Consider the following 21,575-nt stretch of genomic DNA (forward strand, 5'->3'; position numbering starts at 1 on the left):
TTCCCAAAAGAACAAACATCATAGGATAAAACAACCACACAACAAGCGTTGTAAAATACATATATGCGTCCTTAAAGGATAATTAAATCGGTTAAGAACCACGCCTCATAAAGCGAAAGTCATTAGTTCGAATTATCTTCTCCCCTTTCTCTTCCCTCGTAAAGACATGTAAAAAAAAAAACAAAACGCACATACGGAAAACTCAATAAACTTTACCATTTTCTACTCGGGAAAATGTTTGGTTTTCATCTTTTATCCATTTCCGTATATGAGAATTGCAAATCTCAATGTAAAACCACATGAGAATGACGGAGTCAATGTTCGATTCCATAACCTTTGGCTTTGATACCATGTTAAACTACCAGTTATCCCAAAAGCTTAAGATTGAACTTTGTAGTAAACTTTTGGAATAACTGACAATTTAACACTAGACAAAATCAGATTTTTTTTAAGGGGTGGCCGGTTACAAAGTTCAATGGGGTGGTTTCCTATATGCTCCAATCTTATTTGAATGCTTCCAACATTTTAAAGGGTCAAATTTTATTGGAGTATAAAAGTCTCTTGAAGACACACAAAAGTTCTGTTTTGCTGGTGAGACTTGAGAGCAAGGTTTTGAGAATAATTAAATCACCATTCTTCCAATATTGGCTAGCTTTTTGGGTTCTAGTATCTTTCTAGCAGTTAGCAAATTATTGAATATTAATTAGCTTTCTATATATGGTAGTTGTTTAAAGCGACTAACATGCGGAGCTATTTATATAAATCTTAATTAAAAAAGAAAAAAAAATCAAAAATATATTCACATTGCCACATTAACATAATAAAATGATTACTAAAAAAAAATGTTATGGTTATTTTTAGTGTTCTCCTTAATCATATGTGATTATTGTTTTTTATAAACAATATGAAAAACTTGTAAGGTAATTTTTTTATTTTTTTAAAAAATAATATTCAAGAACACCCAAAAAGCATTTATCTGAAAAGAAGATAACCCCTAACGTGCGAAATTATAGAATCAGTAGGATTACTCTCTAAAAAAAAAAAAATAGTAATACAATTAAAAAAGAAAAAGAAAAGGGCGAGAGTGTGAGAATAATCGAGGCAACGGCGTAGAAAGAAACGTGAGGTCAGTAACAAGACAAGAGGTCTCTTAATTTTCTCTTCTTTTGTATATTCACCGATAAAAGAAAAGCAATTTGATCAGACAAGAAGAAGATAGCCATTGGGATTTATCCTCCATTGCCCTCCCAAGGAATAGGGGGCTCTGGGACTACGGCCACTTCATGAAGAAGAAGCTCTCAAATTAGAAACCCAGCAACAGCAAACCTCAAAGCATTTCCATCACATAGGAGCTGTCATCTATGTCTTTATCTCTTCCCATTTCTTCTCCTCCTCACGTCTCCACTCTCCTCCTCTCCCCACCGCTCTCTCCTCCTCTTACTTTCCCTCTCAACACCCACCCTTCTTTTCTATATCACCACCCTCAACCACCAGCTGGGTATTCCAAAGTCTTTGCCTTTTGTTGTTCCAGAGGGAGAGAGAGGTTGAGACATGCTTCTGTGATGAAAGGCCCACATGGGTTTTCTAGGATGGCTTCCTGCAGGAGCTTTGCAGGTGAGGGAGGGCCAGAGTTTGGGAGTGGGAGTGAAGAAGAAGATGAGAGTAATAGTGACGAGGAAGAAGTGGAGGTAGAAGCAGAGGAGGATTTGAATTTTGGGTCTTGTATTTTGCCCGAGAGATGGGATGTCTTGGGTCTTGGACAAGCCATGGTAATTTTTTTTGATTTTGATTTTGTTTTTTGGTTAATTTTGATTTTTTTTAAGTTTCTGTATGGTTACCGAGAAAATGTGAGAAAGAGTTATTTTTCCATGTCATGGTATGTTATTTGTGTGAATTACTGTGTTACTCCTGCGATGTTTTGCCTTTGGATGCAGGTCCTGATGGTATTTATGGTTTTTCTATCTCTGTTTTCGTGGAACGACTTGCATATTAGTTATAACATAGAATACATTTGATTTTACTTAGGGAGTCATGCATATAATTCGTTTTATAGTGTCCGGGGAGTGTTGCATTGTATCTATATTTTGATTGCTTTGTTATTGTGCTCTCTGATCGTGAGAAACATTTGCGAAAGTAATTAGAGTACTCAAATTTGGTTTTCAAGACTTTGATATATGCAAGATGATCATTTTTATATATTTGCATGAGGTAATTTTTAAAAAAAATCATGACTTATTTAGAATTTTAAGTATTCGTCACAACATGCTGTCAGTCACTTATATCTGATATCACTTGGAATTTAGCACTAATTTGTGATTATCTCTGCAGGTTGCTTCAAATTTTTACCTTTTGGCATTTGATGTTTTATTGTGGTATTAAGAAAAAAATATATATATATTCTTGCTTACATCTTTGTTTAAATATTTTTAGGTTGATTTCTCTGGCATGGTCGATGATGAATTTTTGAATAAACTGGGATTAGAGAAAGGAACGAGGAAGGTTGTGAATCATGAGGAAAGGGGTAGAGTTTTGCGGGCTATGGATGGTTGCAGCTATAAGGCTGCTGCTGGTGGATCTCTTTCCAACAGCTTAGTGGCCTTGGCTAGGCTTGGTAGTAGGCCTATTGGAGGCCCTGCCTTGAATGTAGCCATGGTAGGCAGTGTAGGGAGCGATCCATTGGGTGGCTTCTACAGGTCAGGCGCTGGTTTGACTACACTTATTTGTTTTATTGATTTCTTATCGAGAAGTAAGTGACCTAAACTTCTGGCTAGTGAAACTGTGGCTGGTTGTTACCTCACCAAAAAGAAAAAATGAAAAAGAAAAGAGGATAAATTGAAATTCAGCACTCTTTTGTATTAAGTACATTGGAGGAGTATATCTCAAGTAACTTTTGCCTTTTTCTTCAATAGGATTAATGTTATTGATGCTGATAATACCCAATACATTGTCTAATTATTTCTAAATCCTTGACTTATAACTTCTGGTACCCAATAATCTTGTGTGAATGTCATCGAAAAAGATAGTGAGTCATGAGTTATATCTGTCTTCTGTGTTATGTGAATGACCCAGAAAACAATAGGATCTCTAATTTTGTTATCATTTTTGATGGTCCATTAAGTACTTGGTCTCCTCCTGACAGAATCCTCTCTTGGTGGAATTTGAGATTCTGGTGATTGATAGTGTGGGCAAGCATTATGCATTGTTGAGATGATATGATTTTTTCCTTGTGGCTAGGATAACTATTGAATTCCTCATAAACATAGATCTCTAAGGAGATTAGGAAAACTCCATTCTATATTTCACCTAGTTATGACAGCTAGGTTTTGGAGAAATTCAAAATTTCTAGGACCCCTATCTGGCTGATATGTTTACTCTTCTTTTTCCTTGAAAGATTACCTTTGAAAATGTTGAGTTGTTATTGAATTATGGCCACTAGTAGGTGTTTTTTAGTTCTTACATCACGATATAGAAACAAGGAGACAGCATTCTTTGTTGTCATTTACCTAGCTCTTTCCCACAATAACTATTTACTGATGCTTATCCCTTTCCATGGTTTACTTGGCCAGAACTATAATTCCAAACCAGATCCTGTATATGAGAGTTTGACGATCTTGCCTTTTTAAATTTCACATGTGAGGTGTTTATGCGTGTATCCGACTCCTTCCATGACTTCAGGGTGTGATCCCTTGAGTTTGGTGGATGTTCCTCTGCTAATGATATTCTTTTTCCTTTACTCTATTCCTTGCCTTACCTTTTTATTTCTCACCGTGGTCCAGGGATCTCCTTTTTGTTTTTGTACCTCTGATTTGGAAGGGTGGAGTCCTCTAGAGGCTTGGTTGTTAGGGTCTTGAAGTGGTTAAAAATCGAACAAGATTCTTGAATGGTCATGAACGAGGTATCAAGTGCCTCTCTTGGCCCTTGTTGAGATGGTCACATCTTTCAATTTATTGGAGGTCTTTCCAAGCATTGCATGAAATCTCTTTTGTTTTCTTCTTTTTATCATTACCTTTTGATCCATTGTTTGTGTTTACTCAAATGATGTCTCTAACTATTTTTCCATCTTAATCAAGCAGAATGCTCATTAGATGACCTTTTTTTAAGAGATTGGTATTCTAGTTTGAAATCTTTCTTGTGGTTGAATAATAAGAGATGTAGATATTTTTTGCTTATGACTAGAAGAACCTGGTAAAGAATATCTTTCCGTGAAAGTGGTATCAGCAGAATGAATATGGGGCATGTTTGTGCATCTCCACTGGAGTATTCCCTAAGAGGTCACTTGTTAGATCATTTTGTGGTTTAGTTCCAACCACCACATTACTTTTCCTGAGAATATATGTTTCAATGGAAGAATTTAGACCAACCCCTGGTATGGAAATCAGCACATAATTGGAGGTTTGCATTAGATACAAATAACATGGCTAAGGTGATGACAACGCCAGTGCCTCCAACCCCAAGGTGCGGAAGAACAAAGCACGAGTGACAAGTGCAGAGAAAAAAAAGGAAGAAAAAAGCAAAAAGAAAAAGAAGAATGAACAAATTAGAGAAGTGAGAAAGAACATAGGCTTTATTTGCTATACGCTATTATTGCAATGCTCTGATACCATGTAACAAATTGAAATGGGAAGAAAGCTAGGGAATGGAATGGAGCTAGTGAGTGTACATAGCTCATTCCTCCTCCTTCGTTCGTTAAATGGAACAGCCAAATTACAGGAATATTCTGTACAGCTGCAGGAGACAGCTCACTAGGACACCAGGCCTTCTTCTAGAAGGCTTACATATTATTCCTTATACTATTGGGAAACTACATAATACTCCTCAAATGTTCATAAATTTACTCTTAACAAGTTTCATATTATACTGCACTCACATATTTTCTGGTATTCTCTCTCTAGCATTTTCTAAGTATTTAAATTGTTTGCAAGGATTATTTGGGGTCAACATTTGAACTATTTGATACCTATTTTAAGAATTATTTAATGTGTTCAATAGGGCAAAACTGCGTCGGGCAAATGTGCATTTTCTATCTGCACCCATCAAGGATGGGACAACAGGGACAGTGATAGTTCTCACAACTCCAGATGCTCATCGCACAATGCTTTCATATCAGGTCAGATATCAAATTTTGAATTCCACTTCATATTTCAAAGGTTTTATGTTTTTTTTTTCAAAGAAGAATGTTGTTAGTGTTGCACGATTCTAAATGATTGGTTGATGTACATGGGAAAGTCGAATCCTGAAAATGTCCCCCCCTCCCTTTTTTTTTCCTTGGGATGAAACCTTAATGGCTTATCCATGCGTTGATGTACAATTTACTACATACTGGTGGTAGCTTGTGTAGCACACGGTTGTTTTTTGTTTTATTAAGTCATGGTTTAGTTAATTTGGAAAAAAATTTGAAATTGGTCATGTAGTCTGAAATCAATCTGGGGTTGCTTATGAATAAAAGAGAATTGGGCACATCTTTAGGGATGTTGCATGCCCAAGAAGATGATGAGGGACTAGAATGAGAATTCCCGATTTTCTTTGTCTACTGGCTATTGTAGGACAAGGATCTGAATTACGCTGGAAATGATGTTATTTGACTTGGTAGCTTTTTAGTGGTAGAAACTCATTGCGTGAACTATTCCAGGTTGGCCTTTCTTATTTATTAATTACATTATTATTTTGGTACAAAATAAACTCTTTTCGCTGCTGAAACTTATGAGAGAATGGATTTCTTCTTTTTGTTTGCAATAGGCAGCATCTGTCTTTTAATTTCTAAAAGAAATTTATAGGCAGTTTAAAGTTTACCTATTAAACTTATATTCCACGAGAAACTCTTTGATGCCCTTATTTGGTATGTGTGTATTGTATACGAAGGGGATTGAATGAGACGCTAATATATCTTGCTTTCTGATGTCAGGGCACATCTTCAACTGTTAGTTATGATCCGAGCTTAGCTAGCATAATTTCAAAGACAAATATACTTGTTGTTGAAGGGTATTTATTTGAACTTCCCGATACAATTAAAACAATGACCAAAGCATGCGAGGAAGCACGCAGGTGTGGTGCCCTGGTTGCTGTCACTGCATCAGATGTCTCCTGCATCGAGAGACACTATGATGATTTCTGGTATGACTGTTAGCTGACTTGGTTTATTCATTTCACATGCATGCCATGAGGATTTTACATTTTAACTTTGCTAAGGCCTCTTCTCCCACCCCAATAGAAAGGATGAATGAAGTAGTTTTACAAATTACAACCAAACCTACTGCGGTGGTTCACATGTTCTCTTCAATGTGGATGACATATATATTTTTTTTTTTTAAAAAAAAGGATGTGAGACACATGTTGTTAAAACTTTAACCTGTGAGATTTTTGTTCATGTTCCAAGGTTTATGGAACTTGTTTTTACTTTAAATTCTTCATAGTCGGGATGCCATATATTCTTATTCATGCTATGAGAACACACAGGATGCATGACATAGTTGGGGCTATCTTATGTGTGTATATATACCCCCTGATATTCCAAGAATTGTTAACTGGGTGATATGGACATAGGGTGTAAGACTCCAAAAAATCCCTAGACATGAGGACATGGATACACCGACATGGGTGCAGGTGTGCGCACACACAGATTTGTTTCATCAATTTATAAGACTAAACATCTATGTCCCAATGTTTTGGTGTTCACTGTATGTAGAAGAACCATAGATAATTGATTAATTAAGAAACTATTAACTATGTATTAGTTTCTTGAACAGAAAAGGAAAAAGACATCCTTCTAATTTATATGTCTTTTAGGTGAATGAAGTCAAATTCTTTTGACAAGTTTAAAAAATAGTGCCGTATAAGGTGGATTTGGTGTCATGTCTTCAACTGCTAATAGAATTCCCACAAATCAATCCTAGTGAAAGATATTGTACTCTGGTTTTAATATCCCCTGATTCTTGGGGAAGTTTCTAAAACTTTACAACTATGATGATGATGAGGTGGATGTGGGACTTCATTGACATATGAACCTAGTAACGATCATTAGAGGTTATGACACACCCGGAAGATTGAATCAATTAATTGGGTTTTCCATCCAGCTGAAAGCAAGTATTCCGGGGCTGCTATTATTTCCAGAATTGTATCAAAATGAGTTCAGTTACTGAAGTCCTCGGGTGTATAATTTGAACCTCCGTGGAAAGGGGGATCATTCATTCAAATCCTCGTGTAGAAATTGAAATATTCTTCACTAAGATTTCTTAGCCATCATAAAAAACATGATGGGCTTGTTTTAAGTGCTACTATTAAAACTAGGTCGCTGGAGGCCTGATAGTTTTCTAGATTGTGGTAGAAGAAGATTTTTGTTCTGAAGCTATTTCATCTGCTCTCTGGTTTAATATGTCAATTTTAGGACACAAATTTAAAATTCTTTCTTCTTCCCTGTTTGTTTCCCTTTTTTTTGCATCATAGTGTCTAATTTTCTTTCCTTTTCTGCTATTAGGGAAATAGTTGGAAACCATGCCGACATTGTTTTTGCAAATAGTGATGAAGCTAGAGCTTTATGTCATTTTGCCCCAAAGGAAAGTCCCATTTCAGCTGCAAGGTATCTGAGCCATTTTGTTCCCCTAGTCTCAGTTACAGATGGGCCCAGAGGCTCTTACATAGGTGTAAAAGGAGAAGCTGTATATATCCCTCCTTCCCCATGTGTACCAGTGGACACTTGTGGTGCTGGGGATGCATATGCATCTGGTCTTTTGTATGGTATTTTACGAGGGGTGTCAGATTTGAAGGGAATGGGTACATTAGCTGCTAGGATTGCGGCTACAGTTGTTGGGCAACAGGGCACCCGGCTTAGAGTTCAAGATGCAGTTGAATTAGCAGAATCATTCTCATTCCACTTTGATGGCGGCTCCACCGTCCAATCAGATGTTGGTTCAGATCATATTTCCAGCTTCTAGTCAGGTGCCCTATGCCCTCTACATTCTTTCCTCTGTTCATATCTATGTAACTCTGTACATTCTATTGTTGCACATTGTCTGGCAAAGAAATTGCTTAGGCATTGATTGAGTAGTTCAGCATAGTGTCATGAAATCTTAGTTGCAATATATCTGAATGCCCAGAAAACAGTCTTGTGGTTTTTTCCATTAACACTATTGCATGCTGTGGTCTAATTCTCCAGACATACTAGGTTTGTTTGGCAACAGTTTTTAGAGTGCTTTTTACTTTTTTGTTATGATGACATAAAGGTAAAAGTAGTTTTGAGTGTTTTATGTTGAGTTGCTTGTTAATATTTTTACTTTTTTTAGCTAAAAAGCAAAAAGCTATCTTATAAAATGTTGCCAAACGAGCCCAATATTGATATACATTCCCACCAAAGCTGGAACATTGGTCCAGTTGGCTCATTCATAAGTGAGCCAGTTTTTAGAAACCAAATAAGGATAGTCTGATTGAAGCTTCCAAAACTTCAGCCTGGATTTTGGCTGTTTGTTTGTGATTCATGTGCCGAGGGAGGGCCAATTTTTTCAATTTTCTATGCTTTTTCATGGAAGCAATTTCTAATCTGTGGTAAAGTTGAAAGTAAGTTATGTTAAGTGGCTTTTTAGTTTATTATTATTATTACTATTTAAGTCGTTGACATAAGAAGCTACCACGTAAAACACGTCTCGTCAGCCGATGTGAAAAGTAGCATTACTCCGAATAAAATACTTTTCCCAACCATTCATTGACACCCAAAGGGTAGTTGGGGCGTTGGGAGGAAAACTGGCTTTAATTTGGTCAAATAATGCTTCATTTGTTTTTTTATTCTTTTCTTCAGTTATAAGTACAAATATAGCCCTTGGCTATACGTGAATCATCTGTTTGGTATCAATTAATTATGCGCAGGCGTGTGTGTAAGGTTAGGAAATGGTCTATTTTCCTGCATTCTCCAAACTGCCAAAAAAGAACCAATAATTTTCCTAGTTTGATCGTCATTTGGTAGAGCCCACCATACAGTATTATGGAAATCAATAAACAAGGTTTCTACAAGATATATGGGTTTCTCCCAAAACATTTTCAAAAAAAGGTTTCTAAATACTAAAGAAACGTTTCATTTTGCATAAACAAAAAAATTCTGGAACTTTGAAATGTCATAATATATATATATATATATATATATATATATATATATATAAGTTTATTCTGACAAAGGACATTGTAGTGGTTAGAATGGTCAAATGATTGAAGCAGATTTCAATAGACTCGTTAAGAGTTGTAAACCACACATGCTGAGGATGCCAAAACAAATTTCGACCTTCTCTCCTTATTTTTCAATTTGTTGTCCTTCAACAAAACTACACATTCTGACCATTGAGGTTGAGCTTTCAATAAAAGGCACTAAAAACAGAGATGGGGTTGGATTATTTTATTTTATTTTCAGGAGAATATTTTAGTTTCATAAGCAACACTTAAAAGTAGGTCTTTCCCTCATTGAAGGGTTCACATGGTTTTGGTGGGGGCAATAATGAAATGATTAGGGCGTTTTTGGACACAAGTTTAGGGTGCAATATCAGTAATAATTGAAGACGGGTTTTATTTCAGCTTGTATCCTGTGTGCACAGACACAAGATACAAATTGTGCATGCACAAGTTGAAGGTAAAGTACGAGCAGGGACGGAGCCAGGAAATTTTATGGAAAGGGGCCAACTAAATTTTTTTTTCGGTTCTTTAAAATTTTTTTATTAAAAAAAATTATTTTGGTTGTTTTTTATGAACTAAAGACTACTGTAAGGGCTAAAAAAAGTGAACATTTGAAAGTAAGGGCCAAAAATAAAAAAAACTTAGTGGGTATGGGCCAACAAAATTAAAAATAGGGCCAAAAAATTTTATTAGATATGGCCAAAAAATTTAAAAATAGGGGCAATTTTTTTTTTTTTTTGAAGGGGCCAAATGACTAAAATTAAAACTTTAATTTTACTTTTTTTTATTATTTTTTTAACTTATAATTTTTTTCCTTATTTTTGAGGTTTTTATTATTTTTTTTACTTAAATTTTTTTTTTCCTTATTTTGGGGGGGGACCATGGCCCACGTCCCCCCCCTCCCTCCGTCTCTGAGTACGAGTGACATCCTTCCTTCTTCTGTTCATAGGCACAAGACACAAACTGAAGGCAATATGAAATTACCATTGAATAGACCAAAGTTGGTGATGTGGGTAACCTAACAGAGGATTTTTTCCCATCAATGTTTGTAAATAAATAATTGTGGGCTTGGCATTTGCAACTTCTTTGCATTAATTATTGCACATATCATCATACGATGAGTGATTGTAAACTAATTGACATCATGGCTTAGGCAAGTTTCATCAAAGGTGGGACCCTTATGCCCACCCTATCCTCAATGGCTTTAGAAATAGTTTCTATGGTGGAGCAAGTGGACCAAAAGAGAAGGAACAAAATACGGTTACTAAAGAATCCGTGGGATGACATAGAGCATATCTCAGAGATAATGCTGAGGATCCCACTAAAGTGATTGATGACTACATAAATTGTGCATTTGGCTAAGGATAAGAATCAGCAACTAAAGCAACAAGAAAGCTTTTGAAACCAGCCTGTTTGGACATGCATATAAGCAACTATTAGTGGGATTTCCACTTCAATGGGAAATCAAATTGCCATAACCCCATATAGCCAAACATAATATAGGATTTCCAGTTCATTGTTTAGACAGCAAAAACTTTCACGAAGACTCAGAATAAGATCATGGCACTCCACCTTGGGGATTAGATTTCCTCCATTCTTTTAGAATATTCTGACAAAACATAATGGACACTTCTCTCTTTTCATGACATGCCCATACATGAGAGGGTCAAAGTGGCTGACCATTCCCATTATGTGATCGTGTAAATCATACTCCCTCTCAGGAGTTATCCATTACATAGGTGAGTCCATGGCCAATATGTAATGAATGAATTTTTTCTTCAAATTTAGCCAAAGTAAGTTTTTAGTCTATTCAATTGATATTTGTTCTCAGAGAATGTAATTTTATGTTGAGTATACACGTGTGAGTGTAAGAAAGATTGAGCTCCACATTGAAAAGATGTACAAAATGTGAGTGGTTAATATAGCATAGTTGGGCCAAAACCAATAGGCTTAAGCTTTTGAGTTGAGTGGTCTCTCAGAATACTATATTATGAGCTCACTAAAAGACTCTTCAATGCATCAGTCTTTTTAACATGCAAAATCATATATTTTAAGGACATATGTCTGTTTGTAAACCATTTTTCACCGCACTCCCATACCTGCAGCCGGGCTATTGTGAGAATGCCTCTTATGAGGCCTACTTGCCTGAACAGGTCTTAAGCTACCCAAATATTTGCTTGACCATTTTCCACTGCACTCCTGTACTTGCGGCCGGGCTATTGTGAGAAAGCCTTTTATGAGGCTTACATGTCCAAGCAGGTCTCAGGCTACCCAAATATCACCTCGGGCAGGTGAACCCCAAAAGGACCATCTCACAATTACCTTCTCAACTGCAAATAATATGGGCAAATAATTGCACTTAATCTCAATCTTACCCTAAAGGCATTTTATTCTCATACTCTCTCTTCCTTTGTAACTCCTATTTGGTGTCTTTTTTTCTTACAACTCCTCAGATTAGATAAAAATATAAGACTTATTTGCTGATTTTTCATACGAATCAAATGCCGAAAAATGTCATCCAGTGAAGTAATTTTCTTGAAAAATAATTTCAACTAAAAACATTTTCCAATAAAAATCATTTCACGCCGAATCATGCTGAAATGTTTACATAGTACACATAAAATATCATATGAATGATATTTATGTTTTAAGAGTATGAACCAAGTTTGGATTAATACTTGTGAGTCGATCAAATAGTGCACTTGCTTGGGAGGCAGGAGCTTATCATGGCAGTGCTCATTGAGTACTCACCTTGACATAATTTTAAGTCCAATCAAGACTTTTTTGGGGGGTTTCCAGGAGACCTTCTTGCATTCATAATCATCAATACAGACAAATTTCCGAAAATGACCTTCTCCTATTTCAACAAATCATTCATTCTTAGCTATGACCAGCAATTCACATTACATAATCAGGACTAATAATTAAGAAATAATTCAAATAAACTTCTTTCCATTAAAAATAATTAGGATTTATTATACAGTAAACCAAACAAAATGTTAAATGTCTAAACCCCTTCCATTTTTAGATTTAGGGTTCATTTGGTGTTCCGATTTCAAAACGTGCGATTTAAAGCTGTCATCTTTTCGCAATTTTATTTAGAAATACATTTTTAACCTACAAAATCGTAAAGCTAGACAGACTCTTAACTAAGAACTCATTAACTTTTTCCTTAAATGGAAGGCTGCTATATAGTATATACCCTTACAAATTTCTTTTGACCAAAAATAAAATAAATAATAATAATAAAAAAAAATCGCCCATTATTTTGATTTTTTTAATGGAGTTATTCTAGAGATATGATCAGTAAACAAGGGAAAGATGCACCCAACTGGTATGACCCGTGACCTTGAGTGTCCTACCTACCACTACTCAACTGTGCATCATTCTAAACTTAATTATTATGTATATATGTAATCAAATATTTTAATATATATATATATAAACAAAACTTACTAGTATTAATTTAAATTGATCAACATCCTCTTAATAGTCTATTAAGAAGTATTAAAGCTAAAAAGTTAAATGATTAAAAAAAAAAGTAATTACACAAAAAAGTGTCAAAAGAAAAACAGAGTGTACGAAAATAATGATAGTGACCATCATAGATAAGAAGAATAAGAAAAATGACGGGGAGGAGGTATTTCAATATTTTCATTTTATCTAATTTTTTATTTTCACCTATATAAATCAAAACATAAAATTCATACAAATAATGTCTTATATAAGAACAGTAATATTCTTTTTCACACTTAATTTCATATTTAGATAGCTTTTCATGTTAGTCATTTAAAAAAAAATTAAAAAATTAAAATACACCATATTAACCGGTGTGACATGAATGTGATTAATGCGTGTCATTGTGAAGAATAATGCTACTAGTAAAAGAATTGCAATTTGCAAAAAGAGAAGGAAAAAAAGAAAAAGAAAAGAAAAGATAAAAAGAAGGGTTAACTTCATTAAAGACCCCTAAACTTTTATCCGATTTGACAAACTTCTCCATAAACTTCAAAATCTCTCAAATTTAGTCCCCTGAACTTTCAATTGCAATCAATTTAGAACCCTCCGTCATATTTTAAACGTCACATAACGTTTATGCCCATAACTTTTTTATAAAATTTCAACTCTACCCTTAATTCCAAAACCTTTTTTTATTAAAAAATAAAATAAAATCAGGGATATTTTGGTCTTTTTTGGTATTTCTAAACCCTAAATTTGACCAAGGGGTTCAAATTGAAAGTTTTTTTTTTTTTTTTTTTTTAATAAAGGTTCAAATTGAAAGTAATTGAAAGTTTATGAGACTAAATTGAGGATTTTGAAGTTTGGGAAAGCTTTATAAAATCGAGTGAAAATTCAAGAGTTTTCAATAAAGTTACCCCTAAAAACAATCTTTTTATATTACTACTTTATCTCAAAATATGGAAAAAAGTAATTTATAGAAATTCGTTAAAGAAAATTTGGAAATATATATATATATATATATGGATTCTTATTACATTTTTAATTGACTATAAAATTGAGCAATATTAAAAGTTTAATTAAATGGTGCATTTGTCCTTTGGCCACCACCAACTACCAACAATACCCGAATATATATATTCCCTTTCTCTCTCTCTTTCTTTAATGTTTTTGACATGAAAAGAAAAACCTTCATTATTTTTTTTCTTTCTATATTTTAATAAATATTTTCAACAAAGTACAGCGCAAAAGATGCGTGTTGATGCACACCAAAATGGACGGCTGAGAGCTGCCATAAGGACAATTATTGGAGCTAATGGGACACGTGGCATTCAGTCACTTTCAACAAGACAATTAGCAAAAAAAAAAAAAGGTTCTCTTTACCGGTAATACCGGTAGAATTGCAGCACAAGAATGACACAAAGTTCGTGTCCATATCAAGAGTTTCTAGAAAGAACAAAAGTCTATGACTCATCTTCAATCAAATAAATAAATAAAGCTTTATTTGTTTTTCAATTATATATATATAATTTTTAAATAAAATTTTAACAAATAAAAAAAACATAAAACAATCATAAAAAAAAATAATAATCAATTATATATATATAATTTTTAAATAAAATTTTAACAAATAAAACAATCATAAAAAATAATAATAATAATAATTTATTTTTACTTTTATGTCATATCAGAACACATTTTCAAACAAACATCTCAAAACAGATTAACAAGCATACCCAATTTATATTTCATATATTTTTATTTTTATTCATTAAATTTAAACTCAATTAAAGAGTTTGCTCATCGTGAGGGAAAACATAACGTTTGAAATCAAGGAAAAAAATAATAGAAAAAATGGAAAACATGAGTCTTTATTTTGCCATAAGAAGAGGAACAAATATTGGTAGACATGCCACATTGTGTTTGGCTTTTTGTGCGAAATTTGTGGTATTGTGATGATATGTTCCATAAAAAGTTAATTCATGAATATACTTTTTTGAAAGCAAAAAAAGGTTGGTGAATCTCTTTGGAGCACAAATTTTCTTACAATTATTTGAAGTATGAATATGACAAGTGCCAAGCCGGGTAGTAAGATGGTTAGAGAGAATTAGACCCTCACTAGGAGGGTACCCCCACTCAATATAACTAGCTAGGCACACAATTTGATCCATTGAATTTGGAGCAAAAAAAAAAAAAATATATATATATATATATAATGACCTAATTAAGCTTTGGAATAATGACCAAATACATTTTATAGTCAAAAGTTTTTTTTTTCTTTTTTTTTTTTGGTTGCATTTTTAACATCAGGATGCCAACTTGTATTAGTGTATCAAGTTCGGATTGTATTGAGGTATAAGTGTAAGACTATCTCTATTTAATTAAACGGGTCATACCCTTTAACTCTAACTCGCTAATTTCATGTTGGGTTCGAATTTCATATCAAAAATTGTTAGTCTTAATTTAACGGTGTACATAATATTATGTCGTTTTAAATTTTTTACAACATATTCATTATTAAATTTGTAAAATTTAATCTTGACCACCAAGGGATCCTATTCCTTGGAACATAGGGACAAATAGCAACTCAAAATAAGTTCGCCAAGACGCCTTTATAGTAATTCTAAGGTGGCTTTGACACACTGACTATGAACTCTCCATTTTCAAGTTCCAAGTTTTGACAAAATATTTTTCTTTCCCACGTACATGCACCTAACAATTAGGGAAATTTTTAGTTCTTGACATTAAAATTCAAAGTAATGGCGCCTTAACATTTTGCCACATGCTTGGGATATTGTTAGTTTCTTATTCAATTGCTTGACTTTTGAAGACTTTATATTTTTCACAATGCAAACAGTGTAATTGTTGCATTAAGTAATATGGAATCATGCATGTGGAAATGTCCCTAAGTCAATGCGCAAAAATTAAAAATTCCCGTTTTTTTTTTTTTTTTTTTTTTTCAGACAATTTACTCCTTCGATCAATCAAAATTACAATAAACTCTCTACCATCAAAATTTTTTAACAATCGTTAGAGCCACTCAAAACGCACCGTTTTACCTAATTAAAATATTAATTTTTTTAATTAATTTAATTTAAAAAATTAAATCTAAAATTAAAAAAATTGAAGGGTGGCCAGGGGTGGTAGTACCACCCAACCCCTATGGGGTGGCCGCAAGCCACCCCCACAGGCCACCCCTAACCACCCATGGGGTGGCTCGCGGCCACCCAATTTGGGGTTTGGGGTGGTTCGCTGGCCACCCCTCCACCCATGGGGTGGCCCGCGGGCCACTCCATAGGGGTTGGGGGGTTGCCAAGGGTGGCAGCGTTCAATTTTTTTTTTTAAAATTTTTAGATTTAATTTTTTGAATTAAATTAATGTTTTAATCAGGTAAAACGATGTGTTTTGAGTGGCTCTAACGACTATTAAAAATTTTGACGATATGAAGTTTATTGTAGTTTCGATTGATTGACGGAGTAAGTTGTAGAAAAAAAAAAAAAAACTAAGGAGTTTTTAATTTTGGCGCGTTGACTTAGAAACTTATAATATATTTTCCCATAAAAATAAAAATCAAAATCAAAATCAAACTTACATATACATATTTTAAACTTAAAATACACAAATTGCCTCGACTTTCAAGAAAAAAAAAAAAGAAGTCAAAGAGACGAGGAGTTGATATATATGGTGGTCAACCACCCTTCAAAAGCTTTTAAGAAGGGTGGACCACCCCAGACCACCCCCTCAAGGTTGAGACAGTAGCCGATCAAACCACCCAAAAACCTTTGAGGGGTGTAAGTTGATGACCCCCTCAACCTTTATGGAGTGGTTAACCATCTCCAAAAGCTTTGTGGCCGCCTTGTGGGTGTGTTTGACCACCGGTCAATTCATTATCTTTTGTGTATGTGTGTGTGTGTGTGTTTTTTTTTTTCAATTTTTATTTTCCAAAATCAGGACAATTTGGATATTTCAAATTTAAAATATGCTCATGTAAGTCATGGACGCGGTTTTTGTCTATTTTAACACCGGCATATAATGGGTGAATCACTCCGCAACGAAATAATAATTTGAGAAGGCCAAATTTCACAAAATGGTAATTTGAGGCGTATTTGCAAATAATAGTTTATAACAATTTGGGCAAAATTTGACATCAAATTAAAGTATAATGTGTAAGTCACATACCTCATTTACCATTTATTTTAGTGCCAATAGCTAACTAAGAGATTATTATTATTCAATAAAATAATAGTTTGAAGGAGTGAAATATTTTGGATTGAGCAAATATATTTTTCCCAACAAAAAAAAGGGGGGGGGGGGGGGGGGGTGGGGGGTGTGGAAATCTCTGTGGTAAGAAATGATCAAGGTTAAAAGGTGAATAATGTGTTAGAAACTAGGAAACAAAATTAGTACTTTCACATTCACTCAAGTTTTACCATCAAACAAAACATCCAAATGCCCATAATTCACCCCCACACAATGTTTTCCGCAACCTTCTGTCGCGTTAGGGAAAAGTTCAACAACCAGACGTGCTTTTTGGGACAAAACAGCAATATTTACTCATGACAAACAAAAAAAAAAAACACACACCTTCCAATGAAAGAATGTTTTTACTATTTAACAATCACCATATATTCCTCAATTATTATCAAAACACCTATAGCATTTTTAATTATTCATTGTTTTTCACAGTACAAACTCTCTATACAAACTTTTGTATATACATTAAATATTGAAGCACCTATAGATCAAACTATTCTTCCTTAGTATCTATATCCCCAGCTCAACCTCAATATTTTCCCTTATTTATTTATTTATTTTTTTTCCATTATTTTTAACAGTAATTTTGACTATACAACATAGAGCTTTTGTCTGCAACACCGGCCTCCATCAACAAGGCTCAGATGTCATATAACTTTCTGACATTGAAGAGACTGTTAAGATTGTGGTGTTTTGGGGTATAATATTGGTAATCAGTAAAAACTATAAGAAATGCTAAAATACCATAATTTTATCATACATTCATTCGATAAAGCCGACGTGGTACTCGTAATTAACCATTGAATTAATTAATAATTCAATGGTTTATTTAGAATACCTTGTCAACATTATTGAACAATTGTACGAGTAAAATATTTAGTATTACTAAAAAAAAAACTAATATTCTTAGTATTCTATAATGAGGCCTCCCATTGGAGATCTATGGGGAACTCCCTTTCTTCTCTTGGCAGTTCTGTAATTCACCGCGGTCGGGGGCGGCGTCGACGGTGTAAAGCTTTGAACTCTGCTTTTCGCATATCCATTGCTAATGCCATTCAATGATCCTTCAGTGTCTGAGCCATGATCGGTCTCTATGCACATTTTCCTTTTCCGGGAATTCTTTGATGTCCCAACAACCTGAAAGTTATAAAAATAAAATCACCCAAAGGAAAACCCATTTTGATTTTATTGCCGATTTGCAATATATTGCATGACAGTCGAGTACGAGAGTTACCCAATATAGAAAGAGACCTAAAAAAGAAGTGAAAAATTAGGTAAAATGAATGAACAGGGCAGTAAGTACCTTGCAACCGAGGGAGCAGAAAGTGAAGGAATCAAGGAGGCTTCGGTCACAGACTTGGCAGGTATTGGTGACACCTTTTCCAGGCCTAGGCTGAGGCCTCTCGTTCAAGAAGACAATCTTTGCACTGTTTATTATGTATGTCTGGACCCCTGTAATGTCCAAATATTTCTGAATCTCCGACACCCTTATTACATCATGATATGATGACCTCCTTATCTGCAAAACCCATCACAGAAAATTAGCAATACTATCTTTTATTTAAAAAGACAAAAAAGAAAAAAGGAAAATTAAAAAACACCTAAACAAAGAAAAAAAAATCCCATATTAATAGGTAGATTTTGACAATGTAGTGTGCTAGATTATAATCTCACCTACTTCAGCTTTTTTGTTTTTTGTTTTTTATCCTATATATATATATATATATATTTTCCATTGAAGATCAGAAAAGGTCACCTGAATAGCGCGGTGGTCTCTATGAGAAGCAAGGCAAAGAGAGCAAAGGGCTCCATTCATGCAGTCCAAGCAGTACATATTGCATTCACTCTTGTGGGAATCAGCGTGAGCCTTGCAGTGAACAAAGAAGCTTGTTTGGAGAAGCGGGCGTAGCCATGGCGGCCACTTGTTTTCTTCACCACCATCATCCAAACCTCCTCCTCCTCCTCCTCCCTATACATGAAAAAGAAGGAAAATTCTCAATACAATTGTTTTAAGAAAAAAGAAAAATACCCATCAAGGATAAAATGTGAGACAAGTGTAATCAGTATGGGGGATGGCTAACCATGATTCTTCTGGTTTTGGGTTTGATATCTCTTATGGTGGGTTGTTGATCATCTATAGCCAGCTTTGGAGGCAGAAAAGAGAGCTTTTTTCCTATACTTTTCTATGGAGAGAGAGAGAGAGAGAGAGAGAGAAAGAGAGAAAAGAAGGGTGGGGTACTTTTGTAGTGGTGGGTGGTGGATGGGGAGGGATGGGGTTGGAGGAGAATGGAGGTGTGGGATGTGCTTATCTTGGGCTTAAAAGTCCACAACCGAACCTCACTCCGAACCAAACCCAATTGGATGAGTTCCTTTAGAATAACCCTATTTAATAGCCTCCTATATATATAACAACTCCAATGATATCCATCCTTGGATTAACACTGATTTGCAAACAACTGCATGCGGTACTAAAATAAATTCAAATGTCTTTAAAGTATATCAAAAAAAATAATTGTGTCCCTATAACCAAATTTTGTTCATTAACTTAACATATTATAATAGTGTGAAACGTTAGAGCCAATAAAATTGTGATATTTGTCATATTTAAGCCAGTGTCACATTAACAAAATCTGTTAAATTAGTGGACAAAATTTGACTGTAAGAACGAAATTATTTTTTGGCATACCTCACAGACCTTTGAGTTCAGTTTGATATCGCAGTGAGTTAATTGTAAATTAGATAAATTACAATGACTAATTTTACATTTTTTTCTATTTTTAATGATTGATTTTTGTTATCATACTATCCACATGTATACAATAATTTTATGAGAGTTTACTAAATAATATTATTTATTTATAGAAAAGACTTCACTTACCCTTTATGAGTTTTGCATTACCGTTCTTAAATTATTAAAAATAGTAGTTATACGAGAGTTTACTAAATAATATTACTTGTTTATTTATTTATTTATTGAAAAAAAACTTTACTTACCTTTCATGAGTTTTGCATTATTGTCCTTAAATTATTAAAAAATACAATGTGGGTATTGGATATTTCAATCCATTTTAATCCACATTTTTTTTTTTTTTGGGATTTTTCGTTAATTCCAACAAGGAAAATGCCATTTATACCCCTTTAAAAATTAATAAAGATACATATTTAAAAAGTCCACAACCGAACCTCTATCCGAACCAAAGCCAATTGGATGCGTTTAATATATTTATTTATTTGGTCAGGACCAAGGGATGCGTTTATTTCAAGGAACTGAGCTAGTGAAATTTCTTTTGTTTGTGTTCACTTTTCTAGTTTGGAATATTGGGTATTTTTTTTTTTTTTTTATTATTATTTTTTGGGTTGGCAAAAAATGTTCTGTTTCTTGGCTTGACACTTGCGAGGCAACCTTGTTGACACGTTGGAGACCCGATGAGTCAGTCGTATAAGAGGAAACTTAGAAGGACCATGTGTAGTCTGGACTTTTATGCTCCTAATTTTAACATTTATCATCAATTTGGTTCAACAATTGGAACATTTTTATGGCACCTCAACTCAAGTGCTAAACATAGAAACTAGAAAGAACGAATAAATAAACAATAAAACTGTTGAAGAGTAGGGGAAAGTTTTCTCGAATTGGGTTCTTCTTGTTCAAATTTAAGGAATTTGGACAAAAAGAAATTAACTAGGGATAGAGATTTTCAGTAGGGTTATGGTGCTCCAAATAGATTTCTGACAGTCTGTTTTTCACCATTTTTTTGGGTAGATAGATCTTATAAAGACTCTTTTATGACCAAATCTAGAAATAAGAGGGTTGACGAAAAAATTATAAGGAATCCCAATCCAAGTTTTTGTTAAAGAGCATATAGGAAAAAAAAAAAAAAAAAAGTATATAAAATTAAGGGGAAACTACCTTTTGCCCCCATGAAATATAATGCCTTGGCACTTTTCTCCCATGAATTGTCAACTGTACTACTTTGTTCCCATGAACTACAACGCATTGTCACTTTGACTGTCTGAGTTAACAGCTTTAACTGACAGAATGAGATTTTTGGCACAAAATGGTAGTTCATGGGAGCAAAGTAGTACAGTTGGTAGTTCATAGGGAGAAAGTACTAAGACATTATAGTTCATGGGGGCAAAATGTAGTTTCTCCTAAAATTAATGATTATAAGTTTGAGTAACAAATATGGAAGATTAACAAAGAAACGAGAGATAGAGTTTTTCAGTAACAATTCGGGCAGTAAATGTGAAAGAGGGCCCCCTCCCTCTCTCTTTTATTGTTGGGATTTTAGGGAATCCCAATCCAAGTTTTTGTGAGAAAGCATAAGGAAAAAAATAAAATAAAATAAAATTTGTAGGATAATTTTTCAAGGTAGGAGAAGAATGCACTCATGAAATTCTTAAAGTGAGTGGGCCTTAGCTCAATGGGAGACATCAAAAAGGGAGGGCCGGAAAAGGGCTTTATCAAGTAGACAAAGTAGGCCCGAAAGCAAACCAAAGCAACCAAGAAATCTGAGGTAGAGAACCCCCCACAAGGGAAGAAAGCAAATACAAGCAGTCCTTTTGTGGCATAGTTTTCTCTTTTTGGACAAGGATTTTTTTTTAAAAAAAGTGGGTCGGAAAAACTTCTTCCAACTGGATCTATAAAATTGTCATATACATATGAGAAACATGCCCTCTTTTAATAGCACGTGAAAATCACATGTTTTTTCAAATAA

The 21,575-nt window shown here is 34.2% G+C and overlaps 2 protein-coding genes across 2 annotated transcripts; one reads left to right on the top strand and one right to left on the bottom strand.

The window, feature by feature from the left end:
• The first annotated feature begins 1,114 nt into the window (after nt 1-1,114).
• On the top strand, nt 1,115-8,118 carry NARA5 (pfkB-like carbohydrate kinase family protein). The gene is made up of 5 exons (XM_059574750.2): nt 1,115-1,769; nt 2,431-2,693; nt 4,990-5,107; nt 5,903-6,111; nt 7,472-8,118. The coding sequence occupies exons 1-5, from the start codon at nt 1,362-1,364 to the stop codon at nt 7,926-7,928; spliced, it is 1,455 nt and encodes a 484-aa protein (XP_059430733.2). The 5' UTR covers nt 1,115-1,361; the 3' UTR covers nt 7,929-8,118.
• Nucleotides 8,119-17,303: 9,185 nt separating this feature from the next.
• On the bottom strand, nt 17,304-19,081 carry LOC132189790 (protein RGF1 INDUCIBLE TRANSCRIPTION FACTOR 1). Its single transcript, XM_059604586.2, has 4 exons — nt 18,942-19,081; nt 18,617-18,829; nt 18,164-18,379; nt 17,304-17,997 (listed from the first exon to the last, which is right to left on the bottom strand). The coding sequence occupies exons 1-4, from the start codon at nt 18,942-18,944 to the stop codon at nt 17,767-17,769; spliced, it is 663 nt and encodes a 220-aa protein (XP_059460569.1). The 5' UTR covers nt 18,945-19,081; the 3' UTR covers nt 17,304-17,766.
• Nucleotides 19,082-21,575: the final 2,494 nt, after the last annotated feature.

This window comes from Corylus avellana, chromosome 2 (assembly GCF_965113065.1).
Source record: "Corylus avellana chromosome 2, dhCorAvel1.hap1.2, whole genome shotgun sequence".
In the NCBI taxonomy this organism is placed as follows: domain Eukaryota; kingdom Viridiplantae; phylum Streptophyta; class Magnoliopsida; order Fagales; family Betulaceae; genus Corylus; species Corylus avellana.